The 25,195-nt window shown below is 41.1% G+C and overlaps 1 protein-coding gene and 1 pseudogene across 6 annotated transcripts in view; one reads left to right on the top strand and one right to left on the bottom strand.

Annotated features, from left to right (window-relative positions):
- The window catches only part of LOC125864110 (uncharacterized), a 131,236-nt gene that overhangs the window by 5,851 nt on the left and 100,190 nt on the right, over nucleotides 1-25,195 (top strand). For 3 of the 6 annotated variants that reach the window (XM_049544061.1, XM_049544054.1, XM_049544049.1), the window contains exon 5: nucleotides 6,632-6,690. The exons of 2 other annotated variants lie outside the window; for them this stretch is intronic. In XM_049544061.1, the coding sequence (XP_049400018.1) occupies nucleotides 6,632-6,657 (26 nt within the window). In that variant the 3' untranslated portion in view covers nucleotides 6,658-6,690. Of the gene's footprint in view, nucleotides 1-6,631; nucleotides 6,879-25,195 lie in introns of those variants that run through there. One more of the 6 variants, XM_049544044.1, reaches the window with a different exon arrangement.
- On the bottom strand, nucleotides 9,739-13,733 carry LOC125864414 (uncharacterized; annotated as a pseudogene).

Raw genomic sequence — 25,195 nt, 5'->3', positions numbered from 1 at the left:
CCAGGGGTGTGACACCCGGGCTGACCTTATATTGCTTGACATGGTTGATTTTGATGTGATTCTGGGCATGGATTGGTTATCCCCTTATCGCGCTGTTTTAGATTGCTTTTCTAAGACCGTTACCTTAGCCATTCCCGGTATTCCTCCGGTGGTGTGGCAGGGATCTCGTGGTAGCACACCAGTTGGGGTTATTTCTTTTATTCGTGCTAGGAGGCTAGTGGCTAGCGGATGCTTATCATATTTGGCCTATGTACGTGATGTGAGTAAGGAGGTTCCTCCGGTTGAGTCAGTTCCTGTTGTTCGTGACTTCATAGATGTGTTTCCTACTGATCTACCTGGCCTACCCCCAGAGCGTGATGTCGACTTTCCGATTGAGCTTGAGCCAGGTACTCGCCCTATTTCTATTCCGCCATATCGGATGGCTCCTGCAGAGCTCAAGGAGCTCAGTGTTCAGCTTCAGGATCTCTTGGGTAAGGGATTCATTAGGCCTAGTGTATCGCCTTGGGGTGCCCCAGTCCTCTTCGTGAAGAAGAAGGACGGTACTATGCGATTGTGTATTGACTACAGGCAGCTGAACAAGGTGACAGTGAAGAATCGATATCCTCTGCCTAGGATCGATGACCTATTTGACCAGCTACAGGGAGCTTCAGTGTTCTCTAAGATTGATTTGAGGTCCGGTTACCACCAGTTGAGGATTAGGGCAGCGGACATCCCTAAGACCGCATTTAGGACTCGTTATGGCCATTATGAGTTCTTGGTGATGTCGTTTGGGTTGACTAATGCCCCTGCTGCCTTTATGGACTTGATGACGCGTGTGTTCAGGCCTTATCTTGATTCCTTCGTCATAGTCTTCATTGATGACATACTAGTATACTCGCGGAGCCGGAGTGAGCATGAGCAGCATTTGAGGATAGTGCTCCAGACTTTGAGAGATCAGCGGCTTTATGCCAAGTTCTCAAAGTGCGAGTTTTGGCTTGAGTCTGTAGCCTTCTTGGGGCACGTGGTGTCCAAGGAGGGTATTAGGGTTGATCCGGCGAAGATTGAGGCTATTCGTGATTGGCACAGGCCCACTTCAGTTACTGAGATTCGGAGCTTCGTCGGACTAGCAGGCTATTACAGACGCTTTGTTGAGGGCTTTTCTACTATTGCAGCCCCGTTGACTCGATTGACTCGTGTTGATGTTCCTTTTGTTTGGTCAGAGGAGTGTGAGGCGAGCTTTTTGAGGCTCAAGGAGTTATTGACCACCGCTCCTATATTGACTCTTCCAGTTGAGGGCGAGGGCTTCACGGTATATTGTGACGCATCCGGCGTTGGTTTGGGTTGTGTATTGATGCAGCAGGGCCGGGTTATTGCTTATGCGTCGAGGCAGCTTAAGATTCATGAGCGCAACTACCCCACCCATGACTTAGAGTTGGCGGCGGTAGTTTTCGCACTTAAGATTTGGAGGCACTACTTGTATGGAGTTCGATGTGAGATCTATACCGATCACAGGAGTCTTCAGTACATCATGAGTCAGAGGGACCTTAATTCGAGGCAGCGTCGTTGGATTGAGCTCCTAAAGGACTACGACCTCTCTATTCTCTATCATCCGGGCAAGGCGAATGTGGTAGCGGACGCCTTGAGCCGGAAGGCAGTGAGTATGGGTAGTCTAGCCTTCTTATCTGTTGAGGAGAGACCCTTAGCTTTGGACATTCAGTCCTTAGCTAATAGCATGGTTCGGTTGGATATCTCAGATTCTAGATGCGTCTTGGCCTTTATGGGAGTTCAGTCTTCTTTGCTTGATAGGATCCGTGGTTGCCAGTTTGAGGATGATACTTTGGTGGCCCTTAGAGATCGAGTGTTAGCGGGTGATGGTGGTCAGGCTACCTTAGATCCTGATGGAGTGTTGAAATTTGCCGGCCGCATCTGTGTTCCGAGAGTTGGAGATTTGATACAGTTGATACTTTCTGAGGCCCATGAGTCTAGATACTCTATCCATCCAGGCACAGCGAAGATGTATCGCGATTTGAGGCAGCATTACTGGTGGAGTGGCATGAGGAGAGATATTGCTGACTTTGTTTCCCGTTGCTTGTGTTGCCAGCAGGTAAAGGCCGAGCATTTGAGGCCTGGTGGTGTGTTTCAGAGATTACCCATTCCGGAGTGGAAGTGGGAGCGTATCACTATGGACTTCGTTGTGGGGTTGCCTCGGACTTCTAGAGGTGTTGACAGCATTTGGGTCATCGTGGATCGATTGACCAAGTCAGCACACTTCCTTCCTGTTCATACTACCTTCAGTGCTGAGAGGTTAGCTCGTATCTATATTCGGGAGGTAGTTCGTCTTCATGGTGTGCCTGTTGCTATCATTTCAGACCGAGGTTCACAGTTCACTTCCAGCTTTTGGAGGGCTTTTCAGGAAGAGTTGGGAACCCGTGTCCACCTTAGCACAGCATTTCACCCACAGACGGATGGTCAGTCAGAGCGTACTATTCAGGTCCTTGAGGATATGTTGCGGGCTTGTGTTATGGATTTTGGAGGTCAGTGGGACCAGTTCTTGCCTTTGGCGGAGTTTGCGTACAATAACAGCTACCACTCTAGTATTCAGATGGCCCCGTTTGAGGCCTTATATGGTAGGCGTTGTCGCTCTCCAGTGGGTTGGTTTGAGTCTACAGAGCCTAGGCCGCGTGGTACAGATTTGCTTCAGGAGGCCCTGGATCAGGTGAGGGTGATTCAGGATAGGCTCAGGACGGCTCAGAGTAGGCACCAGAGTTATGCGGATCAGAGGCGTCGACCTTTGAGATTCTCTGTTGGTGATCGGGTATTCCTCCGTGTGTCGCCCATGAAGGGCGTGATGAGGTTTGGGAGGCGGGGCAAGCTTAGCCCCAGGTACATTGGGCCATTTGAGATACTCCGGACAGTTGGAGAGGTTGCTTATGAGTTGGCCCTACCTCCAGTATTTTCAGCCATCCACCCAGTGTTTCATGTTTCGATGTTGCGGCGGTATGTTCCTGATGAGTCCCATGTGCTCCAGTATGATGCAGTCGAGTTGGATGATCGTTTGACATTCGTAGAGGAGCCAGTTGCCATTCTATCCAGAGATGTGAGGAGATTGCGCTCGAGAGCCATTCCTGTTGTTAAGGTCCGTTGGAGACATCGTCCAGTTGAGGAGGCTACCTGGGAGATCGAGCATGAGATGCGGGCACAGTTCCCCGACTTATTTGAGCATTCAGGTACTTCTTGACTCTTACTTTCGCGGACGAAAGTTCTTTTAGTAGTGGATATTGTAATGACCCTCCAGGTCATTTTTAAATTAAAGAATTCATTTCATCGTTTAGAGCGTTCCTGTAGCGACCCCAAGTCATTTATGACTTGCTGGCACTGACTGTTCGGTCGCCTGGTCGTTCGTTTGGGTTTTAGGCCCGTTCTCCTGTTTTGGAGATTTTTATAACTTGAAAAGTTGACTTTGGTCAACCTTCTTGGAAGACGTGCTCAGATGAAAATTCTGACAGCTAGGTTAGCTTCGGAAGATCGATTTTGGTCTAGAACGACCCTTTGTTCACTTCCCGAGACTTTAGATAGCAATTGTGGAATCTGGCTCAAATGATACTGGGTGTGGGACCCACTTTTCGTCGAAGCGAGCTCCAAATGGAAATTCCGCCTTCACCATTGAGTCCGAAATATCATTTCCAATCAGATTCCATATAAGGTTTGTATTTTTCCGACTCCGAACGAGTCCGAAACATCGAAATTTAAGTTTGGAGGGTTGTAAAATTTTGACGCGGCGGTGACGTGGCAGAGCCACGTGACGACACGTGGCAGAGGTGGAAATTTCCAGATTTTTAAGAACGAATTTCGTCCAAATTTTTGTTCAACTTCAAATTGAGATTGCTCCTTCATTTTTAATCCAAATTAAGTGATTCAAAAGGCAAACTTCAAGAGAATTTCGAGGGGAATCTAGCGGTGATCTCGAAAACGCGAGGGGAGGCTTCGTTGAGGTAAGAAATCAATTTTTAGCCACTGCCAGTGTGATTTTCGGATGTTTTGTTGTTGAATTTTTGAAATGTGAGATCTTGATCATCGTAAGTCCGTTTTGAGTCATTCTTGTGGCTAACTTGTAGAGTTTTTCGCAAGGATCGTCGTGGTATAATCTGTTTGGGTTGAAAGGGTCTCGTTTTTCCGGAAATTGATGATGAAAGGGCTGTCCTTTTTAATTATTGTGGCTGATTTGCGGTGTTGTGGGCATCTGTTTGTGCTAAAATTTTGGGATATTAGTTTAGTAAGGTAGTTGGGACGTTTCCACGGATTCGATTTTGAGATTCTAAGTGTGGGCCCCACAATCCCGTTTTAGACCCGATTTTGGGTCCGTCTCCGAAAAATATAATTTTAGTGTCAATATATTCGTAATGACGAGGTGATTAACCTTTTGTTAGTGGGGAAGCATTTGGAGACCGTTCGGAGAGGAAAAGATCCGGTACCGTGAGTTGGAGCACGCGTGATCGGCTTTCAGGTAGGCTATGGTTTTCTCTCGTGAGATTGAGCATGTTTAGGCAATTGTTTATTGATTTGCTTGAGTATGGAGGGGTTCGGGTGTCGAGCATGCTAAATTTCTATAATTCCTGCCTTAGACCTTATTTCGGGAAAGTGTTGGATTATGACAGCATGTCTCTTGATATTATTGAATAGCCATATCTGGTGGTGTATATGATAATATTGATTTGAAGTATGTTTGGCCTTAGTCTAGGCTTAGACTAGTGTTGCCATAGACTTGCGAGATTTCGGATGTCGTTGGGCAGTAGAACTTTTTCCGACGTCGTTTCGGACGGTTAGCTCCTTGTAGACTGATATAGCAGACTTGAGTCTGATAGTCGGTAACTCAGCTTATGACCTTGTATCCATAATGCCCTGCTTTTATATCGGCTACAAATACCCGGTTAAAGTCCGTGGTCTAGCTTACTCATTATTGGATACTTCCTCGGCGATTTGGGGTATATGAGGGTCGGACTAAAAGGATTATTTATGGTAATCGGTTTGGTGATATTTCCCGCGACGGATGGTTGGATATTGATTCTTAGCTACAGTACCCGGTTAGAGTCCGTGGTCCAGCTTACTTATTCCAGGTTTAGCTACAGTACCCGGTTCGAGTCCGTGGTCCAGCTTACCTGTGATCTGGTTTCAGCTACAGTACCCGGTTAGAGTCCGTGGTCCAGCTCATTTATGTCCAGGCTTAGCTACAGTACCCGGTTCGAGTCCGTGGTCCAGCTTACCTGTGATCTGGTTTCAGCTACAGTACCCGGTTAGAGTCCGTGGTCCAGCTCATTTATGTCCAGGCTTAGCTACAGTACCCGGTTCGAGTCCGTGGTCCAGCTTACCTGTGATCTGGTTTCAGCTACAGTACCCGGTTAGAGTCCGTGGTCCAGCTCATTTATGTCCAGGCTTAGCTACAGTACCCGGTTCGAGTCCGTGGTCCAGCTTACCTGTGATCTGGTTTCAGCTACAGTACCCGGTTAGAGTCCGTGGTCCAGCTCATTTATGTCCAGGCTTAGCTACAGTACCCGGTTCGAGTCCGTGGTCCAGCTTACCTGTGATCTGGTTTCAGCTACAGTACCCGGTTAGAGTCCGTGGTCCAGCTCATTTATGTCCAGGCTTAGCTACAGTACCCGGTTCGAGTCCGTGGTCCAGCTTACCTGTGATCTGGTTTCAGCTACAGTACCCGGTTAGAGTCCGTGGTCCAGCTCATTTATGTCCAGGCTTAGCTACAGTACCCGGTTCGAGTCCGTGGTCCAGCTTACCTGTGATCTGGTTTCAGCTACAGTACCCGGTTAGAGTCCGTGGTCCAGCTCATTTATGTCCAGGCTTAGCTACAGTACCCGGTTCGAGTCCGTGGTCCAGCTTACCTGTGATCTGGTTTTAGCTACAGCACCCGGTTAGAGTCCGTGGTCCAGCTCACTTATGTCCAGGCTTAGCTACAGTACCCGGTTCGAGTCCGTGGTCCAGCTTACCTGTGATCTGATTTCAGCTACAGCACCCGGTTCGAGTCCGTGGTCCAGCCCACCCGTGCCCGACCTTTGGCTACAGCACCCGGTTCGAGTCCGTGGTCCAGCCCATATAGGTTGACTCATTAGCTATAGTACCCGGTTCGAGTCCGTGGTCCAGCTTGCACGTGGTGTATTCCCAATTCCTCACTAAAGCTTCAGTTTAGTCTTGATTACTCTCATCTGTAGGTTGAGGTTTTGGAGGTTGGAGAGATTCCGGTTAAAGTCCGGGACGTAATGAGATCTTGGAATATGATTGGGAATGGTTCAGTTACAAGTCCGGAAATTGGTAATATTGTGATAGACCTTCTAGCTCCATTATTTTACTTCAACTGTCAGTCCATCTGCCGGGCTTATGGGGGTCCGTGCAGGTGGTTTCTTTTATTGTGCACGAGCGTACCCGTCGGGTTTATGGGAGCCCGGCGGAGTTAGTTAGATTGCTTGTCTTTGTTGCCTGTACGCTCGTGTACATACCCCCCATTTACTACTCTTTGCACTTGATGTGACCCTTTATTTGCATTTCAGTTTACTTTTGCTTATCTTGCTCAGTCGGCCGATGATGCCTACTGGGTACCTGTTGTTTTGGTACTCATGCTACGCTCTGCATCTATTTTGTGATGCAGGTCCGAGCACTAGTAGCCAGCGTTGATCGAGCTTGGAGTAGACTTATCTGGAGACGGGGGTGAGCACACGGCGTTCTGTACTATTTCGGTCTCCATCTGTATATATAGACTTGTCTTCTTCCCTTCGAGACAGTCCAGTCTCTGTTGTCCAGTTTTGGGACTTGTACTCATTTTGTAGTAGCTCTGTACTAGTGACTTCCAGGTTCTGGGAGGGATCTTTATTTGTATATAAGTTTTTGGTTTGCGTCCGCCTGTTTATATTGTTATTTGCCTACTCTTGTTTGATTTCTACCCTCAGACCCATTACTTGTTGTTCCGGGTTACGGGTTGGCTTACCTACTGGTGGGTTACTTGATAAATCGGGTCGTGACATATGACCTGAGTATTCTTTACCACCCAGGTAAGGCTAATGTTGTTGCTGATTCCTTGAGCAGGTTGTCTATGGGTAGCACCGCCCATATAAAAGAAGGAAGGAGAGAGTTAGCAAAAAATGTGCACAGACTGGCATGCCTAGGAGTCAGACTTACATATTCCGCAGAAGGAGGAATAGAAGTGACGAGCAGGGCGGAGTCATCACTAGTGCCAGAAGTGAAAGAGAAGCAAGATCAAGATCCCATTTTGCTTGAGTTGAAGGCAAATGTCCAAAACCAAAGAGTATTAGATTTTGAACAGGTGGGAGATGGTGCATTGAGATATCAAGGTAGATTGTGTGTACCTATGGTAGATGGACTCCAAGAAAGGATTATGGAGGAAGCTCATAGCTCCAGATATTCCATTCATCCGGGTTCCACAGAGATGTACCGTGACTTGAGAGAATTTTATTGGTGGAATGGCATGAAGAAGGACATTGCAGAGTTTGTGGCTAAGTGTCCAAATTGCCAGCAAGTGAAAGTTGAGCAACAAAGGCCCGGTGGTTTGGCTCAGAGGATAGAGCTTCCGGAATGGAAGTGGGAGATGATCAATATGGATTTCATCACAGGGTAGCCAAGGTCGCGCATACAGCATATGTCACGACCCAAAAATAGATGTGATTGCACTCGTCGTATCCCACCAAGACAAGTCAGCCTAAAACCCAATCATTTCTAAAAAGTGCGAAAATAAAGCAAAGTTCAATACCAATTACTATTACGAAAACAATTCAACTTAATTCAATCCCCAAAACCTGGTTGTCATGTGCACAAGCCTCTAATGTAAATACTAGAATTGAAATAAAATACGCAAGTCTCAAATGATGTTGTCTTTCAAGTAAAAACAAAATCATAAACAGGAGTAAAAAGGTTCACTGAGATGACAAATAGCTACCTCTCAGATCTCCACAGAAAGCCTTGGAAAAGAAGAGAATGGAATGTATCATGAAAATCCAGGCTCGTAACCTACAAAAGATTGTAGAAGCAAGGGGTGAGTACCAAACCACACGGTACTCAACAAGCAAACCTCTAAACACAATCTAAGGATACAGAATACGGGTACTCCTTACACCCCATCCTAACCTCCATAGCTATAACCTGCATAAAACCAGCCCAACCTAACAATTCTTAGTTTACAAAGCAAACAGCTCAACAACAACACTCTAACAAATTATATATTCTTAATAACAACTCAATATTCATCAATAACAAGTTTCACAGAAAAGGCACTCACAAGATCAGCAACACACAATATCAAGTTCATCAATAATAAGAATAATGCAATGCAATGAAATGCAATGTCAAGTATAGTGATGCATGTCTGACCTAATGATACACACCCGCTGTCTCTCAGTCCGGGACCCATGGGGGATATATCTGTCCGTACATCCATCGCGGCGCACGATACTTTCCTCGAAATATAATATCCATCGCGGCGCGCGACACGTCCCTCGAAATATAGTATCCATCGCGGCGTGCGATACGTCCCGCAAAATGGTACATCCTATTTAATTTCTTATTCTTTCTCAATGCACATAACACTTGTCACAACTATGTCTCCGAACAATGCAAATGACATGTTCACACAAATAATTAGAAGATGACCATTTTCATAACATTGCACAATTCACAACAACACAATCATGATACAACTTCAACAATGATTCAACAAGTCTTTCAAACAATTCTCAACACATCACACAAACAATTGATCACATTACTCCTAAAAATATACCACAAGGAAATACACGAATTCCATACGCTTAACAAGGGTTTAGAAATCCACTTGCCTCAAATAGTCGAACAATTACTCCGAGACTTGAGTCTTTCCTTTCTTTGAACTTCCAACTCAAAGCAATCTATTCACATTAATAATCACAATAAGATTTCTAAACTAACCACACTCAAATTACTATAGGTCTAGCCTAGACCCAAAAACTCACTCAATTTATAATCAAGTTCCTAATCTTGGTGTCAATTAACATGTCAACTCTCATGTTTTCTGAATTTCGAGCCTAGGATTAAGTCATAATTTCTCCAAACACTACAACCTTAATAGCTTTCACATAATGTAATACAGTTAATATTTAATAAGTATCCCAATATATCATAACTTGAATAATTATGAGATAATAAAATAAGAATTAATAAATATGAGAACCAGTGATGGAATCGCATAAGCCAAGGAACCCAACTCCTCGCCTGTCACTTCCACACGAGACAGAACTCAATTTCAACTATATGTAGCCAATAATCAGTCAAACATTATTTTCTCATTAGCCCTCAATAAATTACCTTGATTTTCCAATTCAAATCATACTTTGCAGTCATTAATGCACTATAAAAGACTATGTTGTTTACCATTATAATAATAATAATAATATACTCCATTCATACGCACTATTGCATATATTTGGCATGGTTACATTTACCTGGACATGAAGTATTCTCCCGTCGGCAGCAGTTTTACGCAAGTAAGTCTGACTCCTTTTCTTTTCTTAAATTATGAACCAAAAATTCTCAACCCTAATAATTTATTTTCCTATATGGGTCAAGTGCTATTAAACTAATTATAAATTTACCCATTAAGCATTAACTAAAATTAGTTATTTAATAAGTAACCATCAATTAGTTCACTCTAGTTAAATGAGTATTCAAAATTTCCAAAAATGACCTTCCGGGTCATTACATTATCCACCACTAAAAACCATGTTCGTCCTCGAACATAAGGTGAAAGAAAGTACCTGAAGCTTCAAAAAGCTGAGGATATCTGGCACGCATATCAGACTCTGTCTCCCAAGTTGCCTCTCCCACTGATTGCTTCCATTGCACCTTCACTGAAGCAATATCCTTGGTCCTAAGTTTTTGAACCTGCCTGTCTAATATAGTTATAGGTTCCTCCTCAAATGTCAAGTCTGGACCCAACTCCACTGAATCGAGTGAAAGCACATGTGACTCATTCGGAATATACTTTCGAAGCATAGATACATGGAAAACAGGATGAACTGCCGACAAACTAGGTGGTAAGGCCAACTTATAGGCCACCTCTCCCACTCGACTCAAAATCACAAAAGGTCCGATGAATCTAGGGCTAAGCTTGCCCTTCTTGCCGAACTGCATCACACCCTTCATAGGTGACACTCTAAGCCAAACATGATCGCCCTTCATAAACACTAAGGCTTTAACTCTCTGGTCTGCATAACTCTTTTGTCCACTCTGGGCTGTCAACAGTCTATACTGAACCATACGGACTTGCTCCATAGCATCTCTAAGCAACTCAGTATCCAAAGAGTCCATCTTTGCCGAATCAAACCAACCGATCGGAGACCTACATCGTCTGTCATACAACGCCTCAAATGGGGCCATCTGAATACTAGAGTGATAACTGTTATTGTAGGCATACTCGGCTAAGGGTAAATGTCGATCCCATCTACAACCAAAATTGATCACACATGCTCGGAGCATGTCCTCCAACACCTGAATCGTCCTCTCGGACTGACCATCTGTTTGAGGGTGAAAGGCTGTACTCATATCTAGCTGAGTACCCAAACCATGTTGTAATGCCTTCCAGAAGTGAGAAGTAAATAGTGAACCTCGATCTAATATAATAGAAACAGGAACCCCATGTAGTCGCACAATCTGACTAATATATAGCTCGGCTAACTTCTCTGTTGTATATTTCACCCGAACCGAAATAAAGTGGGCGGACTTGGTCAGCCTGTCAACAACAACTCAAATGGAGTCATAACCACCCACTGTGGTAGGCAAACCCACAACAAAGTCCATAGTGATCCGCTCCCATTTCCAAGTAGGAATAGGCATCTTCTAAGATACACCCCCGGGAAGCTAGTGCTCACACTTGACTTGTTGGCAAGTCAAACACCTAGAAACAAAGTTTGAAATATCTCTCTTCATCCCACACCACCAGTAATGCTGACTCAGATCATGATACATCTTCGCTGCTCCCGGATGGATAGAATATCGGGAACAATGGGCCTCTTCAAGAATCAATCTAGTCAACTCGCCCGTCTTAGGCACACAAATCCTGCCTCCGATCCTCAAAACACCATCAGAATCAAGGACAGCCTCTTTGGCTTCCCCTCTCAATACACTGTCTCGAATGAGACATAACTTCTCATAATCAAATTGGTTCGTATGGATTTGCTCGACTAAAGAAGACCGAGCCTCAATAAAAGCAATTATCCCATCACTCTCCTTTGAGATCTGCAACCGGACAAGACTATTAGCTAACATCTGAACATCTCTAGCCAATAGTCTCTCCTCAATACTAAGTGCTGCAAGACTTCCCATGCTAGGAGTTTTCCTACTCAAAGCATTGGCAACAACATTGGCCTTCCCCGGATGATATAAAATGGTCAAATCATAGTCCTTCAGCAACTCAAGCCATCTACGCTGCCTCAAGTTCAGATCCCTTTGACTAAAGATATACTGAAGACTCCGATGATCAGTGAAAATCTCACAATGCACCCCACACAAATAATGACGCCATAACTTAAGTACAAATACTATAGCTGCCAACTCCAAATCATGAGTAGGGTAGTTCTTCTCATGGGACTTCAATTGCCTAGAAGCATAAGCAATCACTTTCCCCTTCTGCATCAATACACCACCTAATCCGACTCCTGAAGCATCACAATACACAGTAAAGTCTACACCCTCCTCATGTAGAGTCAACACAGGAGCCGAAGTCAACAAAGTCTTGAGCTTTTGAAAACTCTCTTCACACTCAACAGACCACTGAAAACTCACACCCTGTCGAGTCAATCTAGTCAATGGAGCTGCAATAGTAGAGAAACTCTAAACAAATCGTCGGTAATAACCTGCCAATCCCACAAAACTCTGAATCTCGGTAGGAGAAGTAGGACGCGGCCAGCCTGTAACTGCCTCAATCTTGGCCGGATCTACTCTAATACCCTCTTTGGACACCATGTGTCCTAAGAATGCCACAGAATTAAGCCAACACTCACACTTTGAGAGCTTGGCATACAATTTCTCTTCCCTCAATCTCTGGAGTACAATCCTCAAGTGTCGGACATGGTCCTCCTCAGTCTTGGAGTAAACCAAAATGTCATCGATGAAGACAATCACAAAAGAATCAAGATATGGTCGAAACACCCCGTTCATCAACTCCATAAATGCTGCAGGGGAATTAGTCAATCCAAAGGACATCACTAAGAACTCATAATGCCTATATCGAGTCTGAAAAGCTGTCTTAGGGATATCTGATGCCCTAATCTTCAACTGATGATATTCGGACCTCAAATCAATCTTAGAGAACAATGCTGCCCACTGTAGCTGATCAAATAAGTCATCAATATGCGGAAGAGGATACTTATTCTTCACTGTTACCTTGTTTAACTGTCTATAATCAATACACATCCTCATAGTCCCATCCTTCTTTTTCACAAACAACACAGGGGCACCCCAAGGTGACACACTAGGGCGAATAAACCCCTTACTCAATAAATCCTGCAGCTGATCCTTCAGCTCTTTCAACTCTGCCGGAGCCATACGGTAAGGAGGAACAGAAATGGGCTTAGTGCCTGGCTCCAAATCAATAGCAAAATCAATTTCCCTATTAGGAGGAACACCTGGAAGATCAGAAGGGAATACATCAAGAAACTCCTGAACCACGGGAACATAATCCATGGAAGGTGGTTCAACACTAGTGTCCCGTATAAAAGCTAGGTAAGATAAGCACCCTCTCTCCACCAATCTCTGAGCACGGATAAAGGAGATGACCTTGCTAGGATAAGAGCCATTAGCGCCTTTCCACTCAACCCTCGGAACACCATGCATTGCTATAGTCATAGTCTTAGCATTACAATCAAGGACAACATGATAAGGAGAAAGCCAATTCATACCCAAGATAACATCAAAATCTACCATCCCAGAATGATTAAATCTACCCAAGTGTCATACCCCGCTAGAGAAACAAGACAAGATCGATACACTCGATTCACTACTAAGGGCTCACCCACGAGTGTAGAAACACGAATAGGTATAGTCATGCTATCACATATCATATCAAATTCAACAGCAAAATATGTGGACACATAAGAGAATGTAGACCCTGGATCAAACAATACAGAAGCAGATCGATGGCATACTGGGATGATACCTATAATAACAGCATCAGAAATCTCCACTTCGGGTCTCCCCGGTAAAGCTTAACAGTGGCCCCCTCGGCCACCTCCAACCTGGGTGGTAACTCTACTCCCACTCTGCTGAGCTCCAGAACCACTACTAGAAGCTCTACCGCCTCTACCTGACTGAACTCTGCCTCGGCCTCTACCCTGTGGTACCGGTGGTCTAGCTTGAAATGAAGAATTAGGTTGGGACCCTCAACGACCCCTCTGAGAAGTACACTGTCACATCAGGTGACCGGAATCTCCACAAGAAAAGCAAAACCTCTATACCAAGAACTGTTGTGCGGACCCTAAAAAGCCACTATAATTGCCTCGCCCTATAGGTCGCTGCTGTGAACCGTGACCCACGCTATAAGAAGCCCGAGGTATCTGACCACTCTAGGATGTCGGCATAGATGCATAAACAGGTCCTCGCTGCTGAAAGGAACCACTCCCTCTGTTTGGTCCCCTGCCTCCAGATGAGGCACCATGAAACTGACCTGTTGTACAGACCCTCTTAGGGTCCCTAAACTCTTCTCTTTCCATCAATTCCGCCTCTTTAGCGGCTCTCACAATGGACTGGAAGGAAGCCCCCTCTCTAGATGCTCTAAACACAGCCGATCTGATGGAGAAAGTCAGCCCCCTCACGAATCTACGGATCCTTTTCGTCTCGTCTGGAATAATGGCCAAAGCATGCCTAGACAACTGGCAAAAACGGGCCTCATACTCTGTAACTGATAAGCTGTCCTGTCTCAGATTCTCAAACCTCAAACAACTCTCCTCTCTCACGCTCCAGGGGATAAAACGGTCATGGAAGGCACTGGAAAACCTCTCCCAAGTCACTGGAGGAGATCCAACTGGCAAAGCCCCCGAATAAGTTCTCCACCACTCTCTCGCTGGCCCACGAAGTTGGAGTGTAGCATATCGAACCCCATGTGACTCAGCTAATCCAACAACCTCTAACAACTCTCGGCATGTAGTCAGAAACTCATGAGCATCCTCACTCTTCCCACCCTGAAATTGAGGTGGGTCCATCTTTCGAAATTTCTCATACCTACGCTTCTCATCCTCTGTCAGAACAATCAATGGTGCACCTTGACCCTTAATTGCTGGTGCAAGATCATTCTCAACCATAGGATCCTTTGGTGGCTGCCCCACCGCATCCTGCATAACTAGAGCTTCCTGCTGCTCTTGGGTCTGAGCCTCCTCTCTAGTCTGAGAGTCTTGTGGTGTGGCGGTCGCACCACCACCCTAAGTAAAGCTCTCAAGCACACTTAACACCCTCAATAAAGTAACCTGAAGCAAAGGTGTGATTGCAGACTCTGCAGGAACCTGGTCCTCTCTGTCATCAATCTGAGGCTCAGGAGAGGCCTCTCTAGTACGACCTCTCACTAGTGCTGCTCCACGGCCACGACTTCTGGATAGTGTCGTTCCACGAACGCCCTCTAGCTCGGGCTCTACCCCTACCCCTAGCTGGGGCCTCAATAACTGCCTTGGGAAGTGCCTCCCTTCTACCACCAGTAACAGTCGCTCTAGCCCTCGTCATCTGTCAAAAGAGTATACAATAGCTCAGTACTAAAGAAGCTAACCACGCACGATGAGAAAGAATGAACAAAAAGGAAATTTTCTAATAGTCTTTATAGCCTCTCAGAGATAAGTACAAACGTCTCTGTACCGATCCTTGAGACTCTACGTAGACTCGGCTTGTATGCATGTGAGACCTATGAACCTAGGGCTTTGATACCATTTTGTCACGACCCAAAAATAGATGGGATGGCACTCGTCGTATCCCACTAAGACAAGTCAGCCTAAAACCCAATCATTTCTATAAAGTGCGGAAATAAAGCAAAGTTTAATAACAATTACTATTAAGAAAACAAGTCAACTTAATTCAATCCCCAAAACCTGGTTGTCACGTGCACAAGCCTCTAATGTAAATACTAGAATTGAAATAAAATACGCAAGTCTCAAATGATGTTGTCTTTCAAGTAAAAACAAAATCATAAACAGGAGCAAGAAGGTTCGCTGAGATGACAAACAGCTACGTCTCAGATCTCCACAGAAAGCCTTGGAAACGAAAAGAATGGAAGGTATCACGAAGATCCAGGCTCGTGACCTACAAAAGATTGTAGAAGCAAGGAGTGAATATCAAACCACACGGTACTCAACAAGCAAACCTTTAAACACAAACTAAGGGTACAGAATACAGGTACTCCTTACACCCCATCCTAACCTCCATAGCTACAACCTGCATAAAACCAGCCCAACCTAACAATTCACAGTATACAAAGCATACAGCTTAACAACAACACTCTAACAAATTATATATTCTTAATAACAACTCAATATTCATCAATAACAAGTTTCACAGAAAAGGCACTCACAAGATCAGCAACACACAAGATCAAGTTCATCAATAATAAAAATAATGCAATGCAATGAAATGCAATGTCAAGTATAGTGATGCATGTCCGACCTAATGATACACACCCGCTGTCTCTCAGTCCGGGACTCATGGGGGACATATTTGTCCCTGCATCCATCGCGGCGCGCGATACGTCCCTCGAAATATAATATCCATCGCGGAGCGCGACACGTCCCTCGAAATATAACATCCATCGCGGCCTGCGATACGTCCCTCGAAATGGTACATCCTCTTTAAATTTTTATTCTTTCTCAATGCACATAACACTTGTCACAACTATGTCTCAGAACAATGCAAATGACATGTTCACACAAATAATTAGGAGATGACCATTTTCATAACATTGCACAATTCACAACAACACAATCATGATAAAACTTCGACAATGATTCAACAAGTCTTTCAAACAATTCTCAACACATCACACAAACAATTGATCACATTACTCCGAAACATATACCACAAGGAAATACACAAATTCCATACGCTTAACAAGGGTTTAGAAAACCACTTGCCTCAAATAGTCGAACAATTACTCCGAGACTTGAGTCTTTACTTTCGTTGAACTTCCAACTCAAAGCAATCTATTCACATTAATAATCAGAATAAGATTTCTAAACTAACCACACTCAAATTACTATAGGTCTAGCCTAGACCCAAAAACTCACTCAATTTATAATCAAGTTCCTAATCTTGGTGTCAATTAACATGTCAACTCTCATGTTTTCTGAATTTCGAGCCTAGGATTAAGTCATAATTTCTCCAAACACTACAACCTTAATAGCTTTCATATAATGTAATACAGTTAATATTTAATAAGTATCCCAATATAGCATAACTTGAATAATTATGTGATAATAAAATAAGAATTAACAAATATGAGAACCACTGATTACGAAACCAGTGATGGAATCGCATAAGCCAAGGAACCCAACTCCTCGCCTGTCACTTCCACACGAGACATAACTCAATTTCAACTATATGTAGCCAATGATCAGTCAAGCATTATTTTCTCATTAGCCCTCAATAAATGACCTTGATTTTCCAATTCAAATCATACTTTGCAGTCATTAATGCACTATAAAAGACTATGTTGTTCACCATTATAATAATAACAATAATATACTCCATTCATACGCACTATTGCATATATTTGGCATGGTTACATTTACCTGGATATGAAGTATTCTCCCGTCGGCAATAGTTTTACGCTGGTAAGTCTGACTCCTTTTCTTTTCTTAAATTATGAACCAAAAATTCTCAACCCTAATAATTTATTTTCCTATATGGGTCAAGTGCTATTAAACTAATTATAAAATTAACCATTAAGCATTAACTAAAATTAGTTATTTAATAAGTAACCATCAATTAGTTCACTCTAGTTAAATGAGTATTCAAAATTTCCAAAAAGGACCTTCCGGGTCATTACAGCATGATTCTATTTGGGGGATTGTCGACAGAATGACAAAGTCAGCCCATTTTCTACCGGTAAGGACTACCTACTCAGCAGAAGATTATGCTAAGTTGTATATTCAAGAGATAGTTAGACTTCTTGGAGTCCCATTCTCCATTATTTCAAATGGAGGTGCACAGTTTACTGCACAGTTCTGAAAATCTTTTCAGAAGGGCTTGGGTTCGAAGGTGAACTTAAGTACTGCCTTTCATCCTCAGACTGATGGGTAAGCAGAGCGTACTATTCAGACTTAGAGGATATGTTGAGGGCTTGTGTGATCGATTTCAATGGCAATTGGGATGATCACCTACCTCTCATCGAGTTTGCCTACAATAACAGTTATCACTCTAGCATCCAGATGGCTCCTTACGAAGCTCTTTAATGGAGGAGATGTAGATCTCCTATTGGATGGTTTGAAGTTGGTGAAGCACAGTTAATAGGACCAGATTTAGTTCACCAAGCTTTGGAGAAGGTGAGAGTGATTCAAGAGAGGTTGAAAATGGCATAGAGTCATCAGAAATCCTATACTGATGTTAGGAGAAAGGCGTTAGAGTTTGAAGTAGATGATTGGGTATATCTGAAGGTTTCACCCATGAAAGGGGTTATGAGGTTTGGTAAGAAGGGAAATCTTAGTCCCCGATATATTGGACCTTACCGCATAGCCAAAAGGATTGGCAATGTTGCTTATGAGTTGGAGTTACCACAGGAACTAGAAGCGGTTCATCCAGTATTTCACATCTCCATGTTGAAGAAGTGCATATGCGATCCTTCGTTGATCCTACCTACTGAAAGTATTAAGATCAAGGATAACTTTTCTTATGAAGAGGTTGCTGTTCAGATTTTAGATCGTCAAGTTCGTAGGTTGAGGACGAAAGATGTAGCCTCAGTTATGGTCCTGTGGAGGAACCAATTTGTTAAGGAAACCACTTGGGAAGCCGAAGAGGACATGAAAAAGAGATATCCACATCTCTTTGAATCCGGAGGAAACACAGATTAAGGTATTAATTTCCTTCTAAGTGCTCTTTTAATTATAATGAGCATGGTGTGATGGTTGTTGTGTTTGCTTAGTTGCTTGTTGGGTGTTTGAGTAATTGTTGCACCCTTAGCTTTGTAAGAGTAACCTCGTTCGAGGACGAATGTTCCCAAGGGGGAGATATTGTAACATCCGACAATTTGAAATAGCTAAGAAGAGGCTTGGAAGTTGAAAATTTTCATTTTTGGAAAGAATTTGAAAATCTGGAGATTTGGCTAAGTGTGGAAATCAGTGAGTTTTTGGCCAACTTTGAGCAGTCATAACTTCCAGCTCAGGGAGAGTTAGGAGTAGTTCCGGTTATGGTTGTGAAGCTTGGGGAATGACCTTTCCAACGCCACTGATTTTCTTGATTCCGAGTTCGTATGAGTGAGATATTCCCTTTGAAAGTTGGGAAGTTGACAAGGAATCCGTCCGGAAATTTAAGGGCATTTTAGTCTTTTTCCTAGCCAATTCTTTTGGGATTATATTGTTGTATAGGGCTGATCCTTGGATCATTTTTTCCCATTTGAAAGAGAGAAAGCTAGGGCTTGAGAAGAAGAAGAGAAGAAGAAGAGAAGAAGGGGAAGAAGAAGAGGAGAAAGAGGAGATCAACAAGTTTCCGTCAAAGATCAACGGGGACTTTCGTCAGGGGTGATCCCTTTCAAGGTATGTGAGTTGTTAGTGTGGGTTGATCCTTTCCCCCACACACCAATCTCATTTTATGATTTGAGAAAAGATTGGAATTGTTGTTGAAGTTGTTAGTTGTTGATGTTGTTAGTTGTGTTGTTGAAGTTGTTGTTGGTTGTTAGATATGATTGGGTTGTGTTTTGATTTGTAATCCATGGTATATTGAGGGATATGATCATCCTTAGTGTTTGGGGTTAGATCCTTTGAAGTAAGGATGGTTTAGAGTTGAAGAAAAAGGGGAGAAAAGTCGAGTTTCTGGGCAAGGGGTTGGCGCGTCGTGCCTGCCAGCGCCCCCCAAAATGGGCTCTGAGGTTTTCCCCTTGGGGCGCCGCGCCTCTCAGACCACCAGCAGATGACCTCTAACCTTCGAGGGCTGGCGCTCCGCGCCTTGCAGAGCGCCAAGGACGCCAAGTTTCCCCCATTCTTCCATGCTTTCTCATGCATGTTCCTAGGTGTTATATCTATGTTCCCTAGTTGTTTCCAACACCCCAAAGTGTTTCTAAACATCCCGAACTCATCTAAATACGTGTGATCATATACCTTGAAGCCATAGTTCAATTCAAGGCAAGTTAGTATCAAGTTAAAGAGAAGTTAGAGTCAAGTCAAGCCATGTCAAGAAGTAAGTTCAAGCAAGTCCTCCAAGCTTTTCAAGAGTCTTCATTGAACGTTTTAACTTCATTTTTTAGACTCAAGTTTCAAGTCAAGTAAAGAGCTTAGAGTTTCAAGCTAAGTAAGGAGTCTCAAGACTCAAATTAAGTCAAGAGTGTAAGTTGGGTTCATTTCTCAAAAGCTATTAGGGAACAATGTATTCCCAAAGAAGTTTCTAAATGTTTTTTTTACATTTGAGTAAGAAAGGAACTATGATTCCAAAAGAGCCTTAGGGCTAGTTTTCAAGAAAAAGGAACATCGTTTCCAAGTGAGCCTTTGGGCTAGATTTTGAGTAATTATCTCATTTAAAGAAAGATGTGTTCAAAACACTTATGAGTCAAAAGCATTTTGGGAGTAGTATCGAGCATCGATTTGGGGACGCGAGTTCATATTAAACTCAACTCTCCATAAGAACCATGTAGCCAACATGGGAGATAGCGGGTCATACTTTTTAGATGAACCCGTAAAGTTAAGCTAGTGGATCCACTTAGTAAAGTTAGCTTCCTATATCAAGACCAGGTATAGGATGGTCCTCAGGCAACGTGAGGTAAAACGTTGTATCATTAGATTCCTATATCACGGCAAGGTATAGGATGGTCCTCGGGCAACGTGAGGTAAAACGTTGTATCACCACTCATATTCATAGTGGTGGTTTGTCTGTTAGAGAAGCTCCCACAGTAGAAAGAGCATGGTTCCTCGAGGGTTCTGCTTAGTACGGATGGGGGTATGGGACTTCATTCATACATTGCACAAGTAGACCTTGAGAGGAAACATGATATTTTCATGATATTATAAATATGATTTTTACGTCATGTTTTAAGAGTTTTACAAGCTTTATATAGTGCATGTGTCTTATTGCTTTATATATTGAGTTCAGTTATTCATGAGTTGAACAGGGCCAAGGTAAGTGTTCTCTTGTACTCTTTTCAAGCTTAGGTTGTGGTTTAGCTTTCCAGCTCGCATACTCATACATTCAATGTACTGATGCCAGTTGGCCTGCATCTTATGACGATGCAGATATAGGTACCCCAGATCAACATCCTGCACGTCGTTGATCTAGCTGAGCACTCCAGTGTCAGTGGTGAGCCTCCTTGCTTTCCGGAGGACTCAATTATTTTGTGTACTTAGTTTTGTTCTATTAGGGTGTTGCGGGGACTGTCCCAACATCCATCTCAGTATTTTAGAGGCTTCATAGACAGTCAGTCAGTTAGTATTGAGTCTCTCATCTATGTATATATGTAAATATTCTATTTTGAGACTCGAGCTGCCTTTTGGCATGTTATGCATCAGTTGGTTGATTTATAACCTTTCATTGCATTGAGTTGTATTGTTGAGTTAAGTTTCGCTGAGTTAAGAAAGCCAGGCCAAGGGTTCACTTGGGGCCAGCAATGGTCTTTGAGTGTTGATCCCACCCAGGGTGTAGGCTCGGGGCGTGACATTTTTACAAACAAAAATAGTACATATATCTGTAGTTCGATACAAAGTATACAAAATAGGTTAAATATTAAAGTGACCAAGAGACAAAATAACACAAGATAGAGATAATGATAGTTTAAATACACTCAATACTAATATTGTGATCATCATTTTTGAGAAATCTTTTCACAATATCTAGGCATGGTTGCAATATAGTATTCCTCCATGCTTTGTGAGCACCTTCTTTTCTATCTTCTTTGAAAACGTCAATAGCAATAATATGATGCACCGGCCACTTTTTCTCATTTATTAATCGTTGAATCTTGTCAAGTTTGTTATAAATTAATTTACGAGTATTACGCTAGATACTTGAAATTGAAGCTGGAAGAATCATCTTCTTTGATTCATCATCTCCGTCTATATTTTTTTCTTCCCTTAAATAATTGGCCATTTCAGAGACACAAAGGAACCGTCGGATTCCTTTGGTGTAATCTGCATCAGGGATGAAAATTTGCCGCACCTCATTCACCAGCCCTGCATGCAACATAAATTTAAGAATAGTTTTATTTAGGTGAACATATATTTGAAAACCAAAAGTAATATTAAGAAAACTATATAAGAAAAGTTTTAGTCAGAGTCATATTATATTTTGATTCATATGTAAAATAACTACAAAAACTACCTCCATTGGTCATTTCATCAACCCTCGTGTCAACTCTACGGTTCAAGACTGATTGGTCTACATCAATCCAAATAGAGCAACTGTCATACTTATATTTGAACTTGAACACTGGGTCTTCTAGAAGTTTTTCAATATACGAATTTGACCCTCCAGCAATAATAGGAACACATTGAGTCTTCAAAAAGTTTTCTATGTAGACAATGGACTTCAGACAAAAATCTTCGGCCGTGAAATTGGAATCTGGCTCAATTTCATCTAAATATTAGTGAAACAAAATAACCGTCAATTAATATTCACATTAAAATAAAGGAATCACAAAAGAATGTCTTTTTCAAATATGTATACCTAGCAAATAGTGTCGTACACCCTGTTTCTCAGTGTGTGTGATCTTGTTGGTCACGATTTCAAGTCCCTTAAATACTTGCATTTTGTTCGAGTTGATTATTTCTCCTCGAAAATGGGTGGAAAGGTCAACAGAGAGACGAGATTTTCCCGTTCCTGTAGCTCCTATTATGAACACCACTTTCTTGTTGTTTTTGTTGTTGATGAAAGTATTCATTTTAGCTACACATAAAATAAAATTATAATAATAATTAGTTTAAATAGTAAATAATCTCATTAAAACCACTCATGCATACACTCATAGATTAAAAAATCTTATAAATATAATGTTAGTAAGTAGAAACCTTGCTTGAGATGTAATAAACTATGTAAAATAATATATTTTTCTTGATGGTGGTTATGAAAGAGATTTAATTGAGCATTTATAGTAAAATGTATTTGTGGACTTATTAATTATCATACCATATTCAGAAATATTGATATCTTTTAGGATAAGATCAATGACTTTTGAAAAATGTATAGATATGTCGACTGGAATTTTGGTAATGACAAGTAAATAATTTTAGGATAAAGTTATCAAATGTACATTGTTTGGAGATCGCATATAACTAGGCATCTATAGTATAAATGTGATTATGAACTTATGAATTGCTTTATACCAATTTTTTAAAAAAATCATATCTTTTAGGTTAAGAATAATATTTGAAAAAAAACCTACAAATATGTCAGCTTGAATTTAGGTGATTACGATTAAATAATTTTAGGATGAAGTTTCTAGATGCACATTGTTATGAGATCACACACAAGATTGACGAAAATATGGATTTCAAAAGGATTGTAAAAAGAACTCAATAATATTTCTCAAGGAATACATTCAAGTGATAATGCGTCAATTAATACACTATTTAACAACACGTCATAATTGCTAAGTCTAAGTCAATTAGAAGGGACGGAACAATTATCGATAACTATTTCAATTAAAATTATTTATATTTACTTGTGCAGCATGTAATAATAGATAAATATTTTATTGAATGAAGATTCCATCATCGTGATTGACTTAGGTAGAATATATTTCCTTAAATGATCTTTATCGATAGATTGCAAATTTATTATTTTCTCTTCTTTGTCTATGTAACAATTTTTAATTTGGAGTTAAGAATTTTATTCTTTAAAATTCTTTAAGGTTAGAATCTTCCCAAACATTTATTTCTTCACTCTATTACCTTGACATTAAGAATGATCTAAAGTAATTGTGTAAATACGAATTTATATTAATATATATTAAATATCAAAGACGTGGACTTGTATTTGGACTTGGTGCTTGGGCTTGGATTGGACCTTAAAATAAATATTTTTATAAAGCTTAAATATTTGCTCTGTAAATAACAAAGTTTTTACAGACAAGAATAGTGTATATATATATATATATATATGTAGTTCGATACAAATTATACAAAATAGGTCAAAAATTAAAGTGACCAAAAGACAAAATAACACAAGATAGAGATAATGATAGTTTATGTACACTCAATACTAATATTGTGATCATTATTTATGAGAAATCTTTTCACAATATCTATGCATGGTTGCAAAACAATATTCCTCCATGCTTCGTCAAAAACTTCTTTTATATCTTCTTTGAAAACATCAATAGCAATAATATGATGCACCGGTCATATTTCTTTGAATCTTGTCAAGTTGGTTACAATTTAATATACGAGTATTATGCTTGATACTTGAAATTGAAGCTTGAAGAATCATTTTATTTGATTCATCATATCCGTCTATATTTTTTTCTTCCGATAAATATTTGGCCATTTCAGGGACACCAATGGACCGTCGGATTCCTTTGGTGTAATCTGCATCAGGAATGAAAATTTGCCGCACCTCATTCACCAGCCCTGCATGCAACATAAATTTAAGAATAGTTTTATTTAGGTGAATATATATTTGAAAACCAAAAGTATTATTAAGAAAACTATATAAGAAAAGTTTTAGTTAGAGTCATTACTATATTTTGATTCATATATAAAATAACTACAAAAACTACCTGCATTGACCATTTCATCAACCCTCGTGTCAACTCTACGGTTCAAGACTGATTGCACAACATCAATCCAAATAAAGCAACTGTCATACTTATATTTGAACATGAACATAGGGTCTTCCACAAGTTTTTCAATATACGAATTTGACCCTCCAACAATAATTGGAACACATTGAATTTTTCTATGTAGGCAATGGTCTTCAGATAGAAATCTTCAGCCGTGAAGTTGGAATCTGGCTCAATTTCATCTAAAAATTTGTGAAACAAAATAACTGTCAATTAATATTCACATTAAAATAAAGGAATCACAAAAGAATGTCTTTTTCAAATATGTATACCTAGCAAATAGTGTCGCACACCCTATTTCTCAGCGTGTGTGATCTTGTTTATGTTAGGGCATATACTATTAATCATGTGTTTAAAAATAGTATTCTAATAATTTTCATGATTAAATATCTTAGTGGGAGATTGTTAAGTTATATATTATTAACCATGCATTTAGATATAGTACATTATAACAATCGTGATGGTTAAATGTCTAAGGGGGAGAATGTTGGGATATATACTATTAACCACATGTTTAAATATAGTATATATTATGGAATAATTATTTATTTATTTTAATAGATCATATATTCGTTTATGGTGCTTGTTTACTTATACAATAGATGATTTAATGTATAGAGTTTAAGCTTTTACACAGAGGATTAAATCATTTGTTCTTATAAGTGTAAAGTTTCTTTTGTTCACAATCTAAGATGGAAATTGGACATGCCATCGGTACGATTGTAGCACAAGATTATATGTAGTTTATCTTGATTATGGGAATGGTATAGTTCAAACTTCTTGTGCTAGTGCATTTTGTATGTATTGAACGGGACCGAGTAGAGATAGTTGTTTTAGACTGACTGCCAAAAGCAATTCTCTAAACTATTAAATGTACTTATATTCTTAATCCTGATATAACTATTATGATCTGTATATGTTAATCATCATTTTGATTTATTAAAAGGTGAGATTCTAAGATGGGTCAATATTCTTGGTAGATTGGATGATGATAATATATATTGGTGAAATAATAAGTTAGTTGATGGAATTCATGTCTCGATATAGAGATTGGTGATATGCCTTTTTGAGAAGCTTAAAAGTTTTCATCGTGTCAAACCTTGCAAGTGGATTTAAGAATCCGACACATGAAATAAGTTAAGCAATGCTCTAAAGGAAATTGATCATTGAATTAAGTTCGTCAGTAATTTAATTTATTGATTAGTATCTGTAATCTTAACATGGGGA

Source organism: Solanum stenotomum, chromosome 1, assembly GCF_019186545.1.
Source record: "Solanum stenotomum isolate F172 chromosome 1, ASM1918654v1, whole genome shotgun sequence".
In the NCBI taxonomy this organism is placed as follows: Eukaryota; Viridiplantae; Streptophyta; class Magnoliopsida; order Solanales; family Solanaceae; genus Solanum; species Solanum stenotomum.
This window is presented reverse-complemented; position numbering and strand designations above follow the sequence as displayed.